The 16,574-nt window shown below is 46.4% G+C and overlaps 1 protein-coding gene across 3 annotated transcripts in view; it reads right to left on the bottom strand.

Annotated features, from left to right (window-relative positions):
* The window catches only part of SLC44A2 (solute carrier family 44 member 2), a 29,632-nt gene extending 22,058 nt beyond the window's left edge, over nucleotides 1-7,574 (bottom strand). For all 3 annotated transcript variants that reach the window (XR_004962012.1, XM_036281744.1, XM_036281743.1), the window contains exon 1: nucleotides 7,466-7,574. Coding sequence is in view for 2 of the 3 variants with exons in the window: in XM_036281744.1 (XP_036137637.1) it covers nucleotides 7,466-7,496 (31 nt within the window). In the remaining variant the exon portion in view is untranslated. The remainder of the gene's footprint in view (nucleotides 1-7,465) is intronic.
* Nucleotides 7,575-16,574: the final 9,000 nt, after the last annotated feature.

The following is a 16,574-nucleotide window of genomic DNA, read 5'->3' on the forward strand; positions in this document are numbered from 1 at the left end:
ATTTATTTTTTTTATATCCTCACACAAGGACATTTTTGCATTTATCTTCAGATAGAGCAGGAGGGAGAGGGAGGAAGAGAGAGAAAGAAACATTGATGTGAGAGAGACACACCGAGTGGCTGTCACCCATACAGTCCCGGTTGGGACAAACTGCAACCAAGGTACATGCCCCCAGCGGGAACCGAACCCAAGACTCTGCGATCCGTGGGCTGACACTAACCACTGAGCCAAACCGGCCAGGGCCAGATGAAATCTTTTGACAAAAGGTTTGGGGTCAGCATTTGGGTGGCAAAGCTGAAAGCATTCTACTAGTCATAATGCTAAAAATAAAGGATAGAGTGCCTACTGTGTGCCAGGAATTTACTTCTAGAAACTCATGTCATTCTCACAAGGCTCTGAGGGCAGATGGTATAATATAGAAACAGAAATGTTTAATCACTTGCCCAAAATCACATAGCCAGCAGGAGCTGGGATTTTAACTCTGCTCCTGACACCATACTCTTGAACTCTGTGCTTAATGAATAACTCTAATTAACTGAGCATTTGCAATAGACCAACTTCTGGGCTAAGTGTTATCCCCTCCGCAGTTCACTGAGCCCTGGAGACAGAGGGAGCTATTAATGTTGTTAACCCCATTTTATGGATAGAGAAACTGAAGCTCAGGTATATGAAAGGTATAGATACAAAAGGTTCAGGGATATGAAAGTTAAAGATGGTACAGAACTAGGAAGAATGGGACTGGGACTGGAAGAGAGCCAATGCTGTGTTCCTGAACCTGGCTGAGAGTCAGAAATCTGTGGTTAGCTATTTTTGTAGATGTATTCATTTAGCACCTTGGTACTGGGTGATTTAAACCCTCAACTAGTGTAATTGCCTCCATTCTGGTCTCCTGGTTTCTGCCATTGCAGCCCCTAGAGTCCAGGGTGCCTCTGTGAACACCTGAGTCAGGCCAGGCTCCTCCTCTGCTCAGAACTCTCAATGGCTCCCATCTCTTGGAACAAAATCCCAAATCCTGCTTCCATACCCTTCCTGCCCTCACCTCCTCCCATTTTACCCCTTGATCTCTGTACTCCAGCCACACAGGCCTCCTCACTGCTCCTCAAACACATCAGACACAGTGCCATCCCAGAGCCTTTGCATAGGTAGAGCCCTCTGCCTGGAACACACTACACTGCTTCCTCCCTCCCTCCTCTGGTCACTTCAGGATGGTCTTCTCTAATCCTTCTATTTAAAATTTTATACTTTGCCTCCAGGCCTTAAAGGTCATTCCCACCCCCTCTTTCCTGCTTTATTTTTCTCCAGAGCCCTTCTCTGGCATTCTAAGAATTTTCCTCACTCATCTAATTTCTTGTCTGGTTTCCTTTCCAGAACTTCTGCCCCTCAAGTGCACTGCCTGCTGTGTCTTCAGCATCTAGGACAGAACCTGGCACACAGCACCTACACAATAAATGTTTGCTGAAGAAAGTTATGAATGAACTTGTTTAGATTAAGTAACCTGTATGCTTATCAAGATAGAAACTTATACCAGAACAAGACTTCAGACTAAGAGAAATCACTCTCCCTCTCACGTGGGGCCCTGATTTCTCACTTCTTCTCCCGGGAGGGGGCAGTTCCTCTCACTGATTTCCTTTTCCTCCTTCCTGACACTGTCTACAGTTCACATACATAAGCAGATTTGTAGTTATTTATCCCTTAGTTTTGTCACACATACTAACATAATTGAATATTGTTCCCCATCAGAGACCTTAAACCTACTTGATCTTTTCATAAGGCAACATGGTATCCTACTCTGGGAACAGTATGATTTTTCATTAAACTAGCCTGAGGAGCTATAAAAAGATACAAATCACACACACACACACACACACACACACACACAGAAATTAGTAGACTAAGCTCTGGAGACTTCTAGGCTAGGCTATGTTACCTCCAAGATGAGGACAGCTGGCTGAGGGTTTCTGAAGGGTTCTTTCAGGTGGAAGGCTAAAATCTTCTGTGAGGTTGAGGGCTTATTTTTAATTTTCAGCACCCACAGAGAATCAATCTATTAATTTTGTTTATATAAGTGTTAAAATCTATTTAAAAATAATCCTCCCTTTGAGGATTGATGGGGCAAGGACATGAGAGAACTTTCTGGGGTGACAGGGAAGGTTTTACCAGAGGTCTGCAATTTTTTTCTGTTGAGGGCCAGATATTAAAGATTTTAAGCTTCATGGTTCACATATTGTCTTTGTTGTATATTCTTTTTTATTCATACACTTAAAAACAGTTAAGAGAGTAAATTTTGTGTTATGTTTATTACCACAAAAAATAAAATAATACTGATAGGCCCTCCTTAGGCATGCTTCTGGAGTGCTAGTAATATTTTTTTCCTGAACTAGGTGCTGGTTACATGGGTGTGAAAACTCCTGGAGCCTCATAAATTTAGAATCTGAATCCTTTTATGTATAAATTTTCTGCTTCAAAAAAAGTTCAGTCCTGGCTCTGGCTGGTTTTGCTCAGTGGTTAGAGCGTCAGCCCCAGGACCAAAGAGTTTCAGGTTCGATTCTAGTCAAGAGCATGTACCTCAGTTGAGGTTCGGTCTCCGGCCCTGGTCGGGGTCATGTGGGAGGCAACCAATCAATGTGTCTCTCTCACATTGATGTTCCTCTCTCTCTTTATCTTTCTCACTCTGTCTGAAAGTAAAATGGAAAAATATCCTCGGGTGAGGATTTAAAAACAAGTAATAAAAATAATAATAATAATTTTTTTAAAAAGTTCAGCTCTGGCCAGTGTGACTCAGTGGTTGAATGTTGTCCCGTGCACCAAAAGGTTGCCAGTTTGATTCTTGGTCAGGGTACATGCCCTGGTTGCAGGCTCAATCCCCAGTGGGGCATGGAGGAGGCAGCCAATCCACATTTTGCTCTCACATCCATGTTTCTCTTTTTCTCTCACTCTCCCTTCCTTTCTCTCTCTAAAAAAATTCAATTAAAAAAAAAACACTTTAAAATATTCCTCTTGATCGATTAAATATAAAATGGTTCACCCACAGATGCATTACGTGATGTAATTGAGGAAGCCCTGGCCGGTTACTCAGGGGTTAGAGCACCAGCCCATGGACCAAAGAGGCACAGGTTTGATTCCAGCCAGTCATGGGCATGTACCTTGGTTGCCGTTTGATCCCCAGCCCTCGTTAGGGTCATGTGGGAGGCAACCAGTCGATGTGTCTCTCTCACATCAATGTTTCTCTCTCTCTCTTTCTCTTGTTCTCTCTCCCTCCCTCCCACTCTATCTGAAAATACCCTTGGGTGAAGATTAAAAACAAAAAAGGATTGAGGAAGCTTTCTAGGCACTGACGAGAGATCATTTCCAACATATATTAAGAAAAAACAAAAAGCTATATGTGAAACAAACCTTTCATTCGACAAATATTTGTTGAGCAATCTACTAAGTGCCAGGCACCATTGATACACCTTCAAACCAGACATGCATTCCTGCCTCATGAAGCTAGCACTCTAGGGATTTGCTGACATCAAAACAAAAAACAAACAAACAAGCAAACAAAAACACCAGCCAGGAAATAAAGAACATGTATATACTTGCATGGGAAGGTCTAAATTCCAGACTCCATTTGGAAAACAACACAAGCGTTTGTAATACTAATGCATTCCAAGAAGGGAGTATGGGGCTGGGAGAGGAAACAAGGAGACTTTTTATAATAAAGCTATAAAATCTTTTATATCATTTGTATTTTGAAGCATGTGAATGTATTATATATTATTTTTTTATTTTTATTTTTTATTTTTTTTGTAGTACGTGCCCCTAGTGGGAACTGAACCCAGGACTCTCTGGTTTGCAGGCCAACGCTCAACTGCTGATCCAAACTGGCCAGGGCTTATCTTTTTTATTTTATTTTTAATATTTTTATTGATTTTTAGAGAGAGAGGAAGGGAGAGGGAGAGAAAAACATCCTTATGAGAGTAGAACATGAATCAGATGGCTGCCTCCTATATACCCCCCACTGGGGGATGGAGCTGAAACCCAGGCATGTGCCCCAACTGGGAATCAAAGCAGTGACCTTTTGATGCACAAGCCAATGTCCAACTGAGCCACACCAGCCAGGGCTATATTATCTCTTTTTTAAAAAGTTGTATTTAAGAAGTAAATACTCTCGCCCTGGCCAGTTTGGCTCAGATGTTAAGAGTGTTGGCCAGTGGACCAAGGAGTCTCAGGTTCAATTCCGGTCAAGGGCAATTACTTCCGTTGTGGGTTGGTCCCTGGCCCTGGTCAAGGTTGTGTGGGAGGAGGTCAGTCGATGTGTCTCTCTCACATGGATGTTTCTCTCTCCCTCCCTCCTTCCCACTCCATCTGAAGATAAGTGGAAAAAATGTCGAATGAGGATTAAAAAAAAAAGTAAATACCCTCTCCCAACAATGTTTTGGTGTGTTGTTGTTTTTTTTAAATCAGGTGCCAGGACCCACTGCTGGCTGAGTTGGATTCTCTAGGAAACTGGGCTATGGAATCTGGTTTTTAACAAGCACCATTCCTTTTTTCCACCCTCCCCCTACCTCTACCCCACCAGTCTTCTATTGTTTTAGGTTCTAGAATCTTTTTTTTGTTCAGATAGAGTGGGAGGGAGAGAGAGGAGGAAGAGAGAGAGAGAGAGAGAGAGAGAAACATCGACGTGAAAGGGACACATCTAGTGGCTGCCACCCGCACAATCAACCAGGGCCGGGGACAAACTGCAACCAAGGTACGTGCCCTTAGCGGGAACCGAACCCAGATCTCTCTGGACCACAGGCCGACGCTCTAACAGCTGAGCCAAACTGGCCAGAGTTCTTTTTTTTTTTTAATCCTCACCCGAGAATATTTTTTCATTTATTTTCAGATGTGGGGATGGGGGGGAAAAACCCATGTGAGAGGGACATATCGATTGGTTGCCTGACCAGGGCTGGGGATCGAACCACCACCAAGGTACATGCTCTTGACTGGAGTCGAACCCGAGCTGACGCTCTAACCACTGAGCAAAACCAGCTAGGGATAGGTTCTAGAATCTTATTCCATGCTGCTCATGCTAAGGGTGGGCTGGTAAGGACGGCAATGCCCAGTGCTGACAGTTGAGGCAAGGAGCCATTTCCTTCTTGGAGCCACTGCCTTCCTCTAGATGTGTCTGCTGAGAAGGGAGCTTCCTGCCCTGCCCGGGTCAACCCAAGTCTACATCCTGACAGAGAGGGCTGTTTCTCTATTAGCTCATGGAAAATCCATATCCCCAGTATAACCAGCCCCAGAGGTATCCTGAGCACATAGAGCTTGCCAGGAACTGGGCAAAATGGTTCCCGCCATGCCCGGCCCTACAGATGAGGATTGAGTTTCAGAGAAGTCACCAACTTGCTCAGGGCCACATAGCTCATGTTAGAGTCAGGATTTGAGCCTGTGTCTATCTGATGTCACCCCATAAGTTCGCAGAAAGCACTGGGGTACAAGAAAAGGATATGTGAGTCACTCTTGCACACTGTTCCCAAAGGAAAGGTCCCCATTATCTGGCATGTTCTTCACAGGGCAGTCCGAGGTCCCCAGGTTTTTGATTCTGATAAGAATAAACTTTTTACAAGCTAAGTGAAACCCTTCCCCACTTGGAGGAGTCAAGCCATGTGGCCCCACTGGAGGAGATGAGAGCTGACTGCAAGATCCAGCCAAAGCCTCCACCTTGGGCTTCTCTGAGCCTCAGAAATAATTAAGCAACTGTGTGTTTTGTTTACTGTTCCCTCTGCCTGAAACACACTTCTTTCAAATTTTCCCACAGCCATCGGCTCAACCTCCAGCCTTTGGTCACCTAAAATAATCTCAGATGATTTTCCCCACATACACAGTATCCTGTTCTTTGCTTCACAGCACTTATAACAACCTAGAATTACATATTTACTCCCTGTCCACTCCCTGCGGTCAAGGATTCTGCTCTGTTCACTGTTGTGTTCTCAGTGTCCAGACCCCACCTAAAAGATGCTCAATAAATATTTGTAGATGGAATGTGCTCCCAAAGTCTAGCGTAAGGTCTGCTAGGCACAGAGGTTCCCTGTCTCGGGTGTGAGCCTGGCAGGGCCTGGGAGGGTTTGCTCAGGCCCATCCATGGCAAGCTCTCTTTGGTCAAATTCAAGGCTGGGTGAATCACATCATTGTCCACTCAGCACCACCACCACCCCTGCATCCCTATCCCAGCCTGGCCTTATGGAGCCCAAAGATTTCTCAAGTGCTGCCCACAGGCAGGCAGGGCCAGGCCCAGATCCCATACTAAAATTAAAAGATCAGAGATAGCTGGCCATACCCATGAGATGCACAGCATAGGCAGCTGCAGGGTCTGGGGCTTGAGCCAAAATCAAGAACAAGGGAGCCCCTTAAGAGACTGGCAGGTTCAAGCAAGGAAGGGAGTGGCTGGCTGGTGGCCAGGTCCCCTTGTCTCCCTCTTGACAGCTGGGCAGGGAGGGTCCCAGCCTCCCCCAAATGTCTCTGTACAGCCTCCTAAGGTCACAGTCCATGGGATGGGGGTGGAGGCACAGCTCTAGCAGGTTTGTTTTTCTTTTTTTAGTGGTTTCCGGCCCCTTCCCCAAGGCCATTCAGTCTCATAGTTTCCAGGAAGTACCTGTCGCACAAGGAAGGGTGACAGAACCCCTTTGCCCCAAGGCAGTGCCTGGTGGGGAGTGTAACCAACTCAGCCCTGGAGGCCCAAAATGGAAAAGAGAAAGGAGAAGCTGAGAACCATTTCCCCCAATCCTCCCGTGAGAACCCAGGGAAGAGAAGCACAGTAGGGCATGGTTGGGGAGGGGCCTCATCTTGGCTCCATTCTCTGGGTCCCAGAGGCGCAGGACACCATTAGAGGTTTGCGGGAAGGGGTTCTACACCCCCAACCCTTTGCACAGGGTAGGGAAAGTTTGCCAATTGTTTCCGCCTTCCTACCTGCCCCCTCACCGGAGGGGCCCTTGTTTCCGCCCTTCCCTGGCGGCGGGCAAGACTCGATCGGCTCCCACCCTTGCATTCGGTCTGCCCAGTCTTGCCTCAGTTTCCCCATAGGGCCAAAAGCCAGGGACTTCGACTTCCAAGGAGATGTGGGCAGGAGTAAGAAGCGGACAAAGAGGACTGGAAGAGGGGGACTTGGGGAGGTTGGGGCCGTGTCCCTTTTCGAAGCCCTGGTCGCCGTGCCTCCCCTCCCCCGCCTGGCATCTGAACCGCCCAGATAACGGGACCTATCAGGTCAGAGAATGCGCCGTGCGTCTCGGCCCATCGGCCGGAGGGAGAGCAGGGGCTCCCCGGAGGGGACGCAGGGCGACCAGGCGGGAAGTGGGGGAGTGGGCTCGGCGCAGACGGGGATGCAGGCCCAGGAAACAGAAGAAGGCCCCAGCTGCAACGCGAGTGTTTAAGATCTTAGATGTCCTCTTTCCCCAAGGCTCCCCCAATTCAGCAAAGGCGACCGCAGGTCAGAGGCGGCTCCTACCGTAGGCTCCGTCCTTCTTCTCGTCCTCCATGGCCACAGCAGGCGGGAAGGGTAGTCCGAGCCACAGCGACCCCAGCCCAGGCGGGCGGGAGGCTCCGCGGGCTGCAGCGCCCCGCCCCGGTCTGGCTCCGCCCCGTTCGCCTGGCCCGCTCCACGTGCTTTCTCCAATGGGAGCCCTGCGCGGGTAGGGGCGGGGCCCGAGGCGGGGCCGGGCTCGGGAGGGGGTGGGGCCTCAACCTTTGTTTTCCATCCGGACTCCTGTGAGACCTTCTTGGTGTGTTTTGTGCATCATTCATCCATCCACCCATTTAACTCCTCAAATAGATGTTGAGCGCTCGATGGGTGTGTGCCACTGAACAGACAAAATTATGCCATTTTTCATTCATCAGACTGGCAAGAATTTTAGTTTGGTGACATCAAGCTGGGTGGGCAGATGCTGCAGAAAGATCAAATCCAAACCGTGTTCATCCTGTGCGATTCCTCTCTGCCATAGCAAGCATGTGTGCATGGGGAGTCCATGCCAAACAAAGGGTGTTACTTGCGACTTTGATAATTATGGTAAAATAATGGGGGAGACATACATGTCTACCAACGGAGGACTGTATATACCACAGGATGGTAAGGTCACAGGAGGGAATATCATGCAGCAGATAAAAATAATTAAGTCACCCTAGCTGGTTTGGCTCAGCGGTTGGAGCGTCAGCCCGTGGACCGAAGGGTCTCGGGTCGATTCCTGGTCAAGAGCACATACCTGGCTCAGGTCTGGGTCATGTGGGAGGCAGGTAATCATGTGTCTCTCTCACGTCTACCTCTCCCCCCCCCCCCTCAGTCCCTCCTTCCTTCCCTCCTATCTGAAAAATCAATGAAAAAATATCCTCGGGTAAAGATTTAAAAAAAGAGAGAGGGAGAATGAAGTCATGGGGAACTGCAAGTTAAAACAATGAAATACCACTCCACACTCACCAGAATAGCTAATAAAAAAGCAAGTGTTGGTGAGCAAATGGGACTCTCCTCCACTGTTGGTGGGAATGTAAAATAACACAGTCACTTGGAAAACAGATCTGGATGTTTCTCATAAAATTAAATGGGTACCCATCATATGACCCAGCCATTGTACACCTAGGTACCCAAGAAAAATAAAACTGGCCCTGGCCTGTTAGCTCAGTGGTTAGAGCGTCAGCCTGCGGACCAGAGAGTCCAGGGTTCAATTACAGATATAGGCACATACCTCAGTTACAGTTCGTCCCTGGCCCCTGTTGGGGTCATGTGAGTGGCAACCAGTCGATGTGTCTCTCTCACATCGATGTTTTTCTTTCTCTCTCTTCCTCCCTCTCTCCCTCCCACTCTGTCTGAAGCTAAATGCAAAAATGTCCTTGGGTGGGGATAAGAAAAAACTTATTGAAAAAAGAAAGAAAAAAACCCACAGAGACATATAGACAAATGTTCATAGCAGCTTTATTCATAATGGTCAAAAACTGAAAGCAGCCCTGGTGGTTTGGCTCAGCTATAGAGCATCAGGCCGTGGGCCAATGAGATGCGGGTTGGTGGCAAAGGCACATACCTCCTTGGTTGCGGTTAGTCTCTGGCTCTGGTCTGGTTCCTGCAGGAGGCAACCAATCCATGTGTCTCTTTCATGTAGATGTTTCTCTCTCACACTCTCTCACTCTTTTCCTCTCTCCCTTTCTCCCTCTCTCCCTCCCTCCTTACTCTATCTAAAGACAAATGAAAAAATATCCTCAGGTGAGGATTAAAAAACAAAACAAGCCTGGCTGGTGTGGCTCGGTGGATGAGCGTAGACCCATACACCAAGAGGTCACCGGGTTCGATTCCCGGTCAGGGCACATGCCCAGGTTGTGGGCCCAATCCCCACTGGAGGCCATGCAGGAGGCGGCCAATCAATGTTCTGTCTCATCGATGTTTCTATCTCTCTCTAAAGATCAATAAATAAAAAATTTTTTTAAACAAACAAAATCTGTTTTGGTTCAGTGGTTAGAGCATGGGCCCTCAGACTGAAGGGTCTCAGGTTCGATTCCCAGTCAAGGACAAACCTGGATTGCAGGTTTGATCCTCAGCCCCAGTTTGATCCCCAGCCCCAGTTAGGGTCATGTGGGAGGCAACCAATAGATGTGTCTCTCACATTGATGTTTTTTTCTTCCTCTCTCCCTCCTTCCCTTCCACTCTATCTAAAAATCAATGGAAAAATATCCTCTGGTAAGGATTAACAACAACAACAAAGCAAAGCATTATGCCAGCCCTGGTTGGGTAGCTCAGTTGGTTAGAGCATTATCCCAGTACGCCAAGGTTGTGGGCTGGTCAGGGCACATACAAGAATCAACCAATGAATGCATAAATAAATGGAAGAACAAATAGATGTTCCTCTCTCTCTCTTTCTTTTAAAAAGATTTTTTTTTCTTTATTGATTTGAGAGAGAGAGAGAAACATCAATGAGAGAGAACATCAATGGGCCATCTCCTACATTCTCCCACTGTGGGTGAGGCCCACAGCCTGGGCATGTGCCCTGACTAGGAATTGAACCGGCGACCTCTTGGTGCATGGGTCGAGGCTCAATCACTGAGCCACACTGGCCGACATTACTTTTTTTTAATGGAATTTTAAAATATAGTTTAAGAAAGAAAGAGGTGCCCTGGCTAGTTTGGCTTAGCAGTTAGAGTGTTGGCCTGCGGTCCAGAGAGACCCGGGTTCGGTTCCCACTAAGGGCACGTACCTCAGTTGTGGTTTCCTTTCACATCAATGTTTCTCTCCCTCTCTCTCTTCCTCTCTCTCCCTCCCACTCTATCTGAACAAAATATGGAAAAATGTCCTCAGGTGAGGATAAAAAAAAAGAGATGAGAAATATAACCTGATACAACTTGAGGAATATTAACACATGTATTTGAAGGGAATTTAAGAAGAGCTAGCAAAGAAAACTGAGTAGAAACAAATAAATGCAGACTGTGGACAAGACACCTTCCAAGAAGGAGAGTCAATTATCAAAATAAAAACAAAAAAAAAGAAAGAAAGAAAGAGATGGCTCTGCAGGTTGTAACAACAGTGAATGTTTATAGGGAGCTTACTCAGCATCAGGCAAGGTATTAAGTGCTTTATATTAAATCTTCATAACCATTTTCTTGTTGGGGAAAGTGACACAGAGAGGTTAAGCAACTTATTAAATGCTTTGCATTAAATCCTTGCAACCATTTTCTGGTTGGCGAAAGTGATTCAAAGGGGTTAATTTACTCACAGTCACAGTTAGTGAGCCTGGGGCTATACAAGGATTTGTACTCAAAAACCTGACTTCAAAACCCACACATGCTCGCCAGCCCTGGCCGGTTTGGCTCAGCAATTGGAGCGTCAGCCTGTGGACCAGAGAGTCCTGGGTTCCGTTCCCACTAGGGGCACGTACAGAAGAACACAAAAAAACCCACACATGCTCCACACCCCTTAGCCACAACTCTGACAGTGTAGCCCAATTAAGCTTTTAGGTCCTATTGGTGAGTTAAAATAGCAAGTTCTGTTCAATGTTTATTCAAGCATAGTGAGAGAGAGAGAGAGAGAGAAAGAACATTACACACAGAGGTATGCATACATATATCTGCATGAAACTAAACAGAAAAGGATCTGAACACTCCAGTGATTGTTAGAGGGACCAGGGTGGAGTGGGGCCAGCAAAGGGGACAAGTTTTCCTGATCTATGTTCTCTCTTTCTCTTTCTTTTTTATTTTTATTTTTATTTTTAATTTTTAGATAGAGTGGAAGGGAGAAAGGGAGAGAGAGAAAACAAACATCGATGTGAGAGAGACACATTGAATGGTTTCCTCCCACATAACCCTGACCAGGGCCGGGATAGAACCTGCAACCCAGGTATGCCTTTGACTGGGAATCAAATCCTTGACCCTTTGATCCGTGGGCCAACGCTCTAACAGCTGAGCCAAACCGTCCAGGGCTCTCTTTCTTTTTTAATAGGAGAAAGTATTAATAAGTTTCTTGGGTAATTAAAACTCTATTTAAAACTCATTAAAAAAAAAAAAACAAATTAGTCACAGAAAGACAAATACTGTGTTTCCACTTATAGGAGGTCCCTAGAAAAGTCAAATTCATAGAGACAAAAAATAGAATGGTAGGTGCCAGGGGATGGGGGAAGGTGGATTGGGGAGTTAGTGTTTAATGGGAACAGAGTTGTGTTTTTTTTCTTTCTTTTTTGCAGAGTTTCAGTTTGAGAAGATGAAAAGGTTTTAGAGATGGGTGGTGGTGATACAATGTAAATGTACTTAATATCACTGAAGCATACACTTAAAATGAACAAAATGGTAAATTTTATGTTATATATATTGACCATAATAAACATTTTTTAAATAGATTTTAAAAACATGGTGCAGCCCTGGCCGGTTTTGCTCAGTGGTTGGAGCGTCGGCCTGAGGACCAGAGAGTCCCAGGTTCGGTTCCCGCTAGGAGCACATACCAAAAAAAAAATGGTGCAGCCCTGGCCAGTTGCTCAGTGGTTAGAGCATCAGCCCACAGATCAGTGAGTAGCGGGTTCAATTCCAGGCAAGGGCATGTACCTCGGTTGCAGTTTGTCTCCAACCCTGGTCGGGTTGTACAGGAGGCAACCAGTTAATATGTCTCTCTCACATCAATGTTTCTCTCTCTCTCTCTCTCCTTTCCTCCCACTCTGTCTGATAATAAATGGAAGAATGTCCTCCAGTGAGGATTAAACAAACAAACTATATATATATATTGAACACAGCTGTGACAGGAGACACTTGGGAAACCCCATAGGAGTCATATGACCTAGACATGGGTTGGGAGGTCAGCGACAGCTTCCTGAAGAGGAGACTTGCAAGCTGAATGCTAATGAGGTGGAGAAAGCAAAAAGGGGCAGGTGTGCACTGAGTGGTCAGGTGCCAGAGGAAAGAGAGAAAGAAAGAGAGGAACGCCCCGGCCAGTTTGGCTCAGCGGTTGAGAGTCGGCCTGTGGACCAGAGAGTGCCGGGTTCAGTTTCCGCTAGGGGCACATACAAAAAAAAGAAAGAGAGGAACTAAAATTAGGGAAGTCAGTGTGTCTGGGCCATTGGGTTCAAGTAGTGCATCGTGGGAGAGGTCACCAGGGATCTGCTGTGCCAGGCAGGACACCTCAGGGCAATGGGGTGTGCCCCTATGGGGGATGTGAGAGGGAGGGAGGGCAGTAGAAGCTGTGAGTTTTAGAGAGATCCTTTTAGTGGTGTGGAGAAGGGATTGAATGGGGTGCCTAGAGGCAGGGTCCCTCAGGGGAAACTGGGCAGGCGGTAGGCACGTAGGAGGAACTGGGGCAAGGCCACAGGTCCTGGAGACAAGGGAAGTTGCATCTGAGGCAGGGCAGCTGTTCACACAGAGATGCTCTGTTCTCTGATCCCACTGAAGCTTTGGGGCTCATGAATTTTTCAGCAAAACAGGACTTGAGTTTCAGATTCCAGGGCATGTGGCCCAGGCTTTTGGGTTCCATTTACTGCCTGAAAACATCTCAGGGGAAGGGCCCTTGCTGAGGTTCAGTGCTGTCTGGGCTGGGTAAGGGACTGGCAGCTCCGGAAATCCCCCTTGACCACCAGGGGGCTGGTACGATTGTGGAGGACACCCCTACCCTATTTGAGACTGAGGCAGCATAAACCTGTGGGGTTTTCAGGACTAGAATTTCAGCCCTGCCACTGCTGGCAGGTGACTTGTTGTACAAGTCACTCACTCTCTGAGTTTCAGTGTTCTTATCTGTCAAATGGAAATAATAGGCTTCCCTAATTCAAAGCATTGTTTCATGGAGGATTCCTGCAGAGGAGACAGTAAGGGCACCACCTGGGTATAGTGAGCACGATATAGGCATAAACTGTTAGTAATAGTAATATTTGTATCCCACAATGCAGCAGAGCAGTTGGGTAAAGGCTGGGACCTGGCTTGCTAAGACTCAGATTCAAATTCTGACTCAATTGCCTCCAGGCTGTGTGGCCTTGGACCAGTGGCTTCACCTCTCTACCTCTGCTTCTTCCAATGTAAGAACACAAGAAGGCCTTCCCTAAGGTCCTGAATTCTCAGGAAAATCGTATTTGGCAAGACCAGAGTCAAACACAGCAAAAATAACAATTTAAAAAAATTTTTTTTCGCCCTGGCTGGTTTGGCTCAGTGGTTAGAGCTTTGGCCTGCGGACCAGAGAGTCCCAGGTTTGGTTCCCACTAAGGGCACGTACCTCAGTTGCAGTTTGTCCTTGGCCCCGGTTGGGATCCTGTGGGTGGCAACCACTAGATGTGTCTCTCTTACGTCGATGTTTCTCTCTCTCTCTTCCCACCTCTCTCCCTCCCGCTCTATCTGAAGATAAATGCAAAAATGTCCTCGGGTAAGGATAAAAAAAAAAAAAATTTCTTTATTGATTTTAGAGAGAGAGAGAGAGAGAAAGGGAGAGGTAGAAAGAGATAGAAACATCGATGAGAGAGAACATAGATTGGCCGCCTTCTGCATGTCCCCCACTGGAGATTTGGCCCACAACTTGGGCATGTGCCCTGACCGGGAATTGAACCGGTGACCTCCTGGTGCATAGATCGACACTCAACTACTGAGCCACACCGGCCAGACTTGTCTTTTTTTTTTTTTTTTTTAAGGATTGTTATTTTTTTTGCCTAGCTGGTGTAGCTCAGTGGTTGAGCATCGACCCATGCGCCAAGAGGTCGCCGGTTCAATTCCCGGTCAGGGTACATGCCCAGGTTGTGGGCCCAATCCCCAGTGGGGGGCATGCAGGAGGCGGCCAATCGATGTTCTCTCTCACTGATGTTCCTATCACTTTCTCCCTCTCACTTTCTCTCTCTCTAAAATCAATGAAAGAAAAAAAATGTTAAAAAAAAAAAGACATGAAGAAGTGTTGGAAGATAAATGCCCAACAAATGTGCCCTAACTGCTGTCATGGTTGTGTTACTGGTGATGTTAGATGCCAGTAAAGAGGAGTGGGCGGTTCTAATAGCTTCTTCCCCTTCTCTTCCCTCCCTCAATTCCCCTACAGGGACACCCACTCCAGCCCAAGGGGCTGATAAAGGTCTGGGGCTGGGTTTGGGGAATGACAGATGAGGCCTGAGAGAGCTGAATGTCCCCCCTGGAGGTCTTCAGGACCCTCTCTCTCTGTGTGGAGCAGGTTCAATCCCAGCCAGGCTGAGATTGAATTTCCGTTTCCTTCCCTCCTCTCCCAAACTTCCCTGCTGCCCAGATCATACACAGTCATGAGGTGGAACCCTGGTCCACAGTAGCTGGGGCAAGGCACATGAGTGCTGTGCCAGGCATGAGTTATGCACAGAAATTCGGCAAGCGCAGACTTTGGAAGCAGCACCACAGCCGTTGCACCCATTTAACAGAAGGGGAGACTGAAGCACAGAGGTGCAATCACTAATCTAAAGTCCCACCGCCAACAGTGCATTCAGGATTCAAACCCAGCTCCTATGCTCTTAACTGCCATGCAATAAATAATAATAAGGCACAATTCTCTCTTGAATTGGCCCATATCCACTTGGATGCCGACTTTTTCTTTCACAGTTGCACCATGCCTTGGCCTCTTTCTTTTTCTGTACTTAAATAAAACTTGCTTTATTCTAAAATAATGATAATGATAATAATAACAGATAATAATATTATTAAGCATTGACTACAGCCAGGCACCATCCTAAGTACTGTATTATGTGTAAGAACTCATGCAATCTGACTATAACTTAACTAGGAAAGTGCAGTTAATAATTACATGAATATGCAGTAAAATGTCATGAATGTGCAAACGTAAATTCAGGGAGGGGAGGCCAAGTATCCAAGTCCACCCAGCTGGCTGGTTTCAAACCCAGGATTTGAGTCCAAGCAGTGGTCTCCAGAGCCCATGTACTCAACAGGCACATTTAAACAACAATGAAAATAATTCTAGTACCAGCTTTGGACCAGGCTTTGCACTGGTATTCTTTTTTTTTTTTTTTTAATATGTTTTTATTGATTTTTTTAGAGAGAGAGAGAAAGGGTGAAAGACATAGAAACATCGATGTGAGAGAGAAACATATGCCTTCTGCATACCCCCTATTGGATTGAGCCCACAACCAGCAACCTAGGCATGTGCCCTGACTAGAAATCAAACCGGGACCTCTCAGTCCATGAGACAACACTCACTCCACTGAGTCACACCGGCCAGGAAAGCACTGGTACTCTTTCTCTTGGGTTGTCCCCATTCATTAGGTTGCAGTGGAAAATTTTCAAATGTCAGCTTCTTCTCTGATCTCCCTGCACAGAGCCCCCAATTATTTCCCAATATAGACCTCAAACCCCTGCTGTCACTTCAGTTGACTTCATAACTCCCATCCTTTCCAGAGATCATCTTTTTTGTTTGTTTTAATGTTTTTTCTTCATTGATTTTTAGAAAGAAAAGAAGGGAAAGGAAGAGAGAGATAGAAATATCAATGAAAGAGAACACCAATTGGCTGACTCCTGCATGCCCCCAATTGGGGATTGGGCCCACAACCTGGGTATGTGCCCTGACCTGGAATCCAACTGGCAACCTCTTGGTGCATGGGTCTATGCTCAACCACTGAGCCACACCAGCTGGGCTTCTTTTGGGGTTTTTATTGTGTGCCTCTCACCTTCCCTAGAATGAGAGCAGTAGAGTGGCTTTGTCTACATTGCCGTCCATAGCACCACAGAGAGCGCTCAGTACTCAGTCACTGAATGAATCATCAATATGATCATCAACATCACCATAATGACAGCAACTTCCATATGCCCAATTTAGCACACCATAGGTGCTCAATAAATGTTTGTTAAACGAATATTATAATAATTATAGTCATCCCTGGCTGGTTTGGCTCAGTGGTTAAAGCATCGGCCTGCGGACCAGAGTCTTGGGTTCGGTTCCCGCTAGGGCACGTACCAAAAAAAAATATATATATATATATAGTCATAATAATAACCATTTATCTCTCTTTTCTTTATTTTGGCAATCCTTACCCAAGGATATTTTTCCCCCATTGATTTTTAGAGAGAGTGGAAAGGAGAAAGGGGAAGGAGAGAGAGAGAGAAACATCAATGTGAGAGAGACACATCAGTTGGTTGCTTCCCACATGACCCTGACCAGGCCA

This window comes from Molossus molossus, unplaced genomic scaffold, assembly GCF_014108415.1.
Source record: "Molossus molossus isolate mMolMol1 unplaced genomic scaffold, mMolMol1.p scaffold_m16_p_4, whole genome shotgun sequence".
In the NCBI taxonomy this organism is placed as follows: Eukaryota; Metazoa; Chordata; class Mammalia; order Chiroptera; family Molossidae; genus Molossus; species Molossus molossus.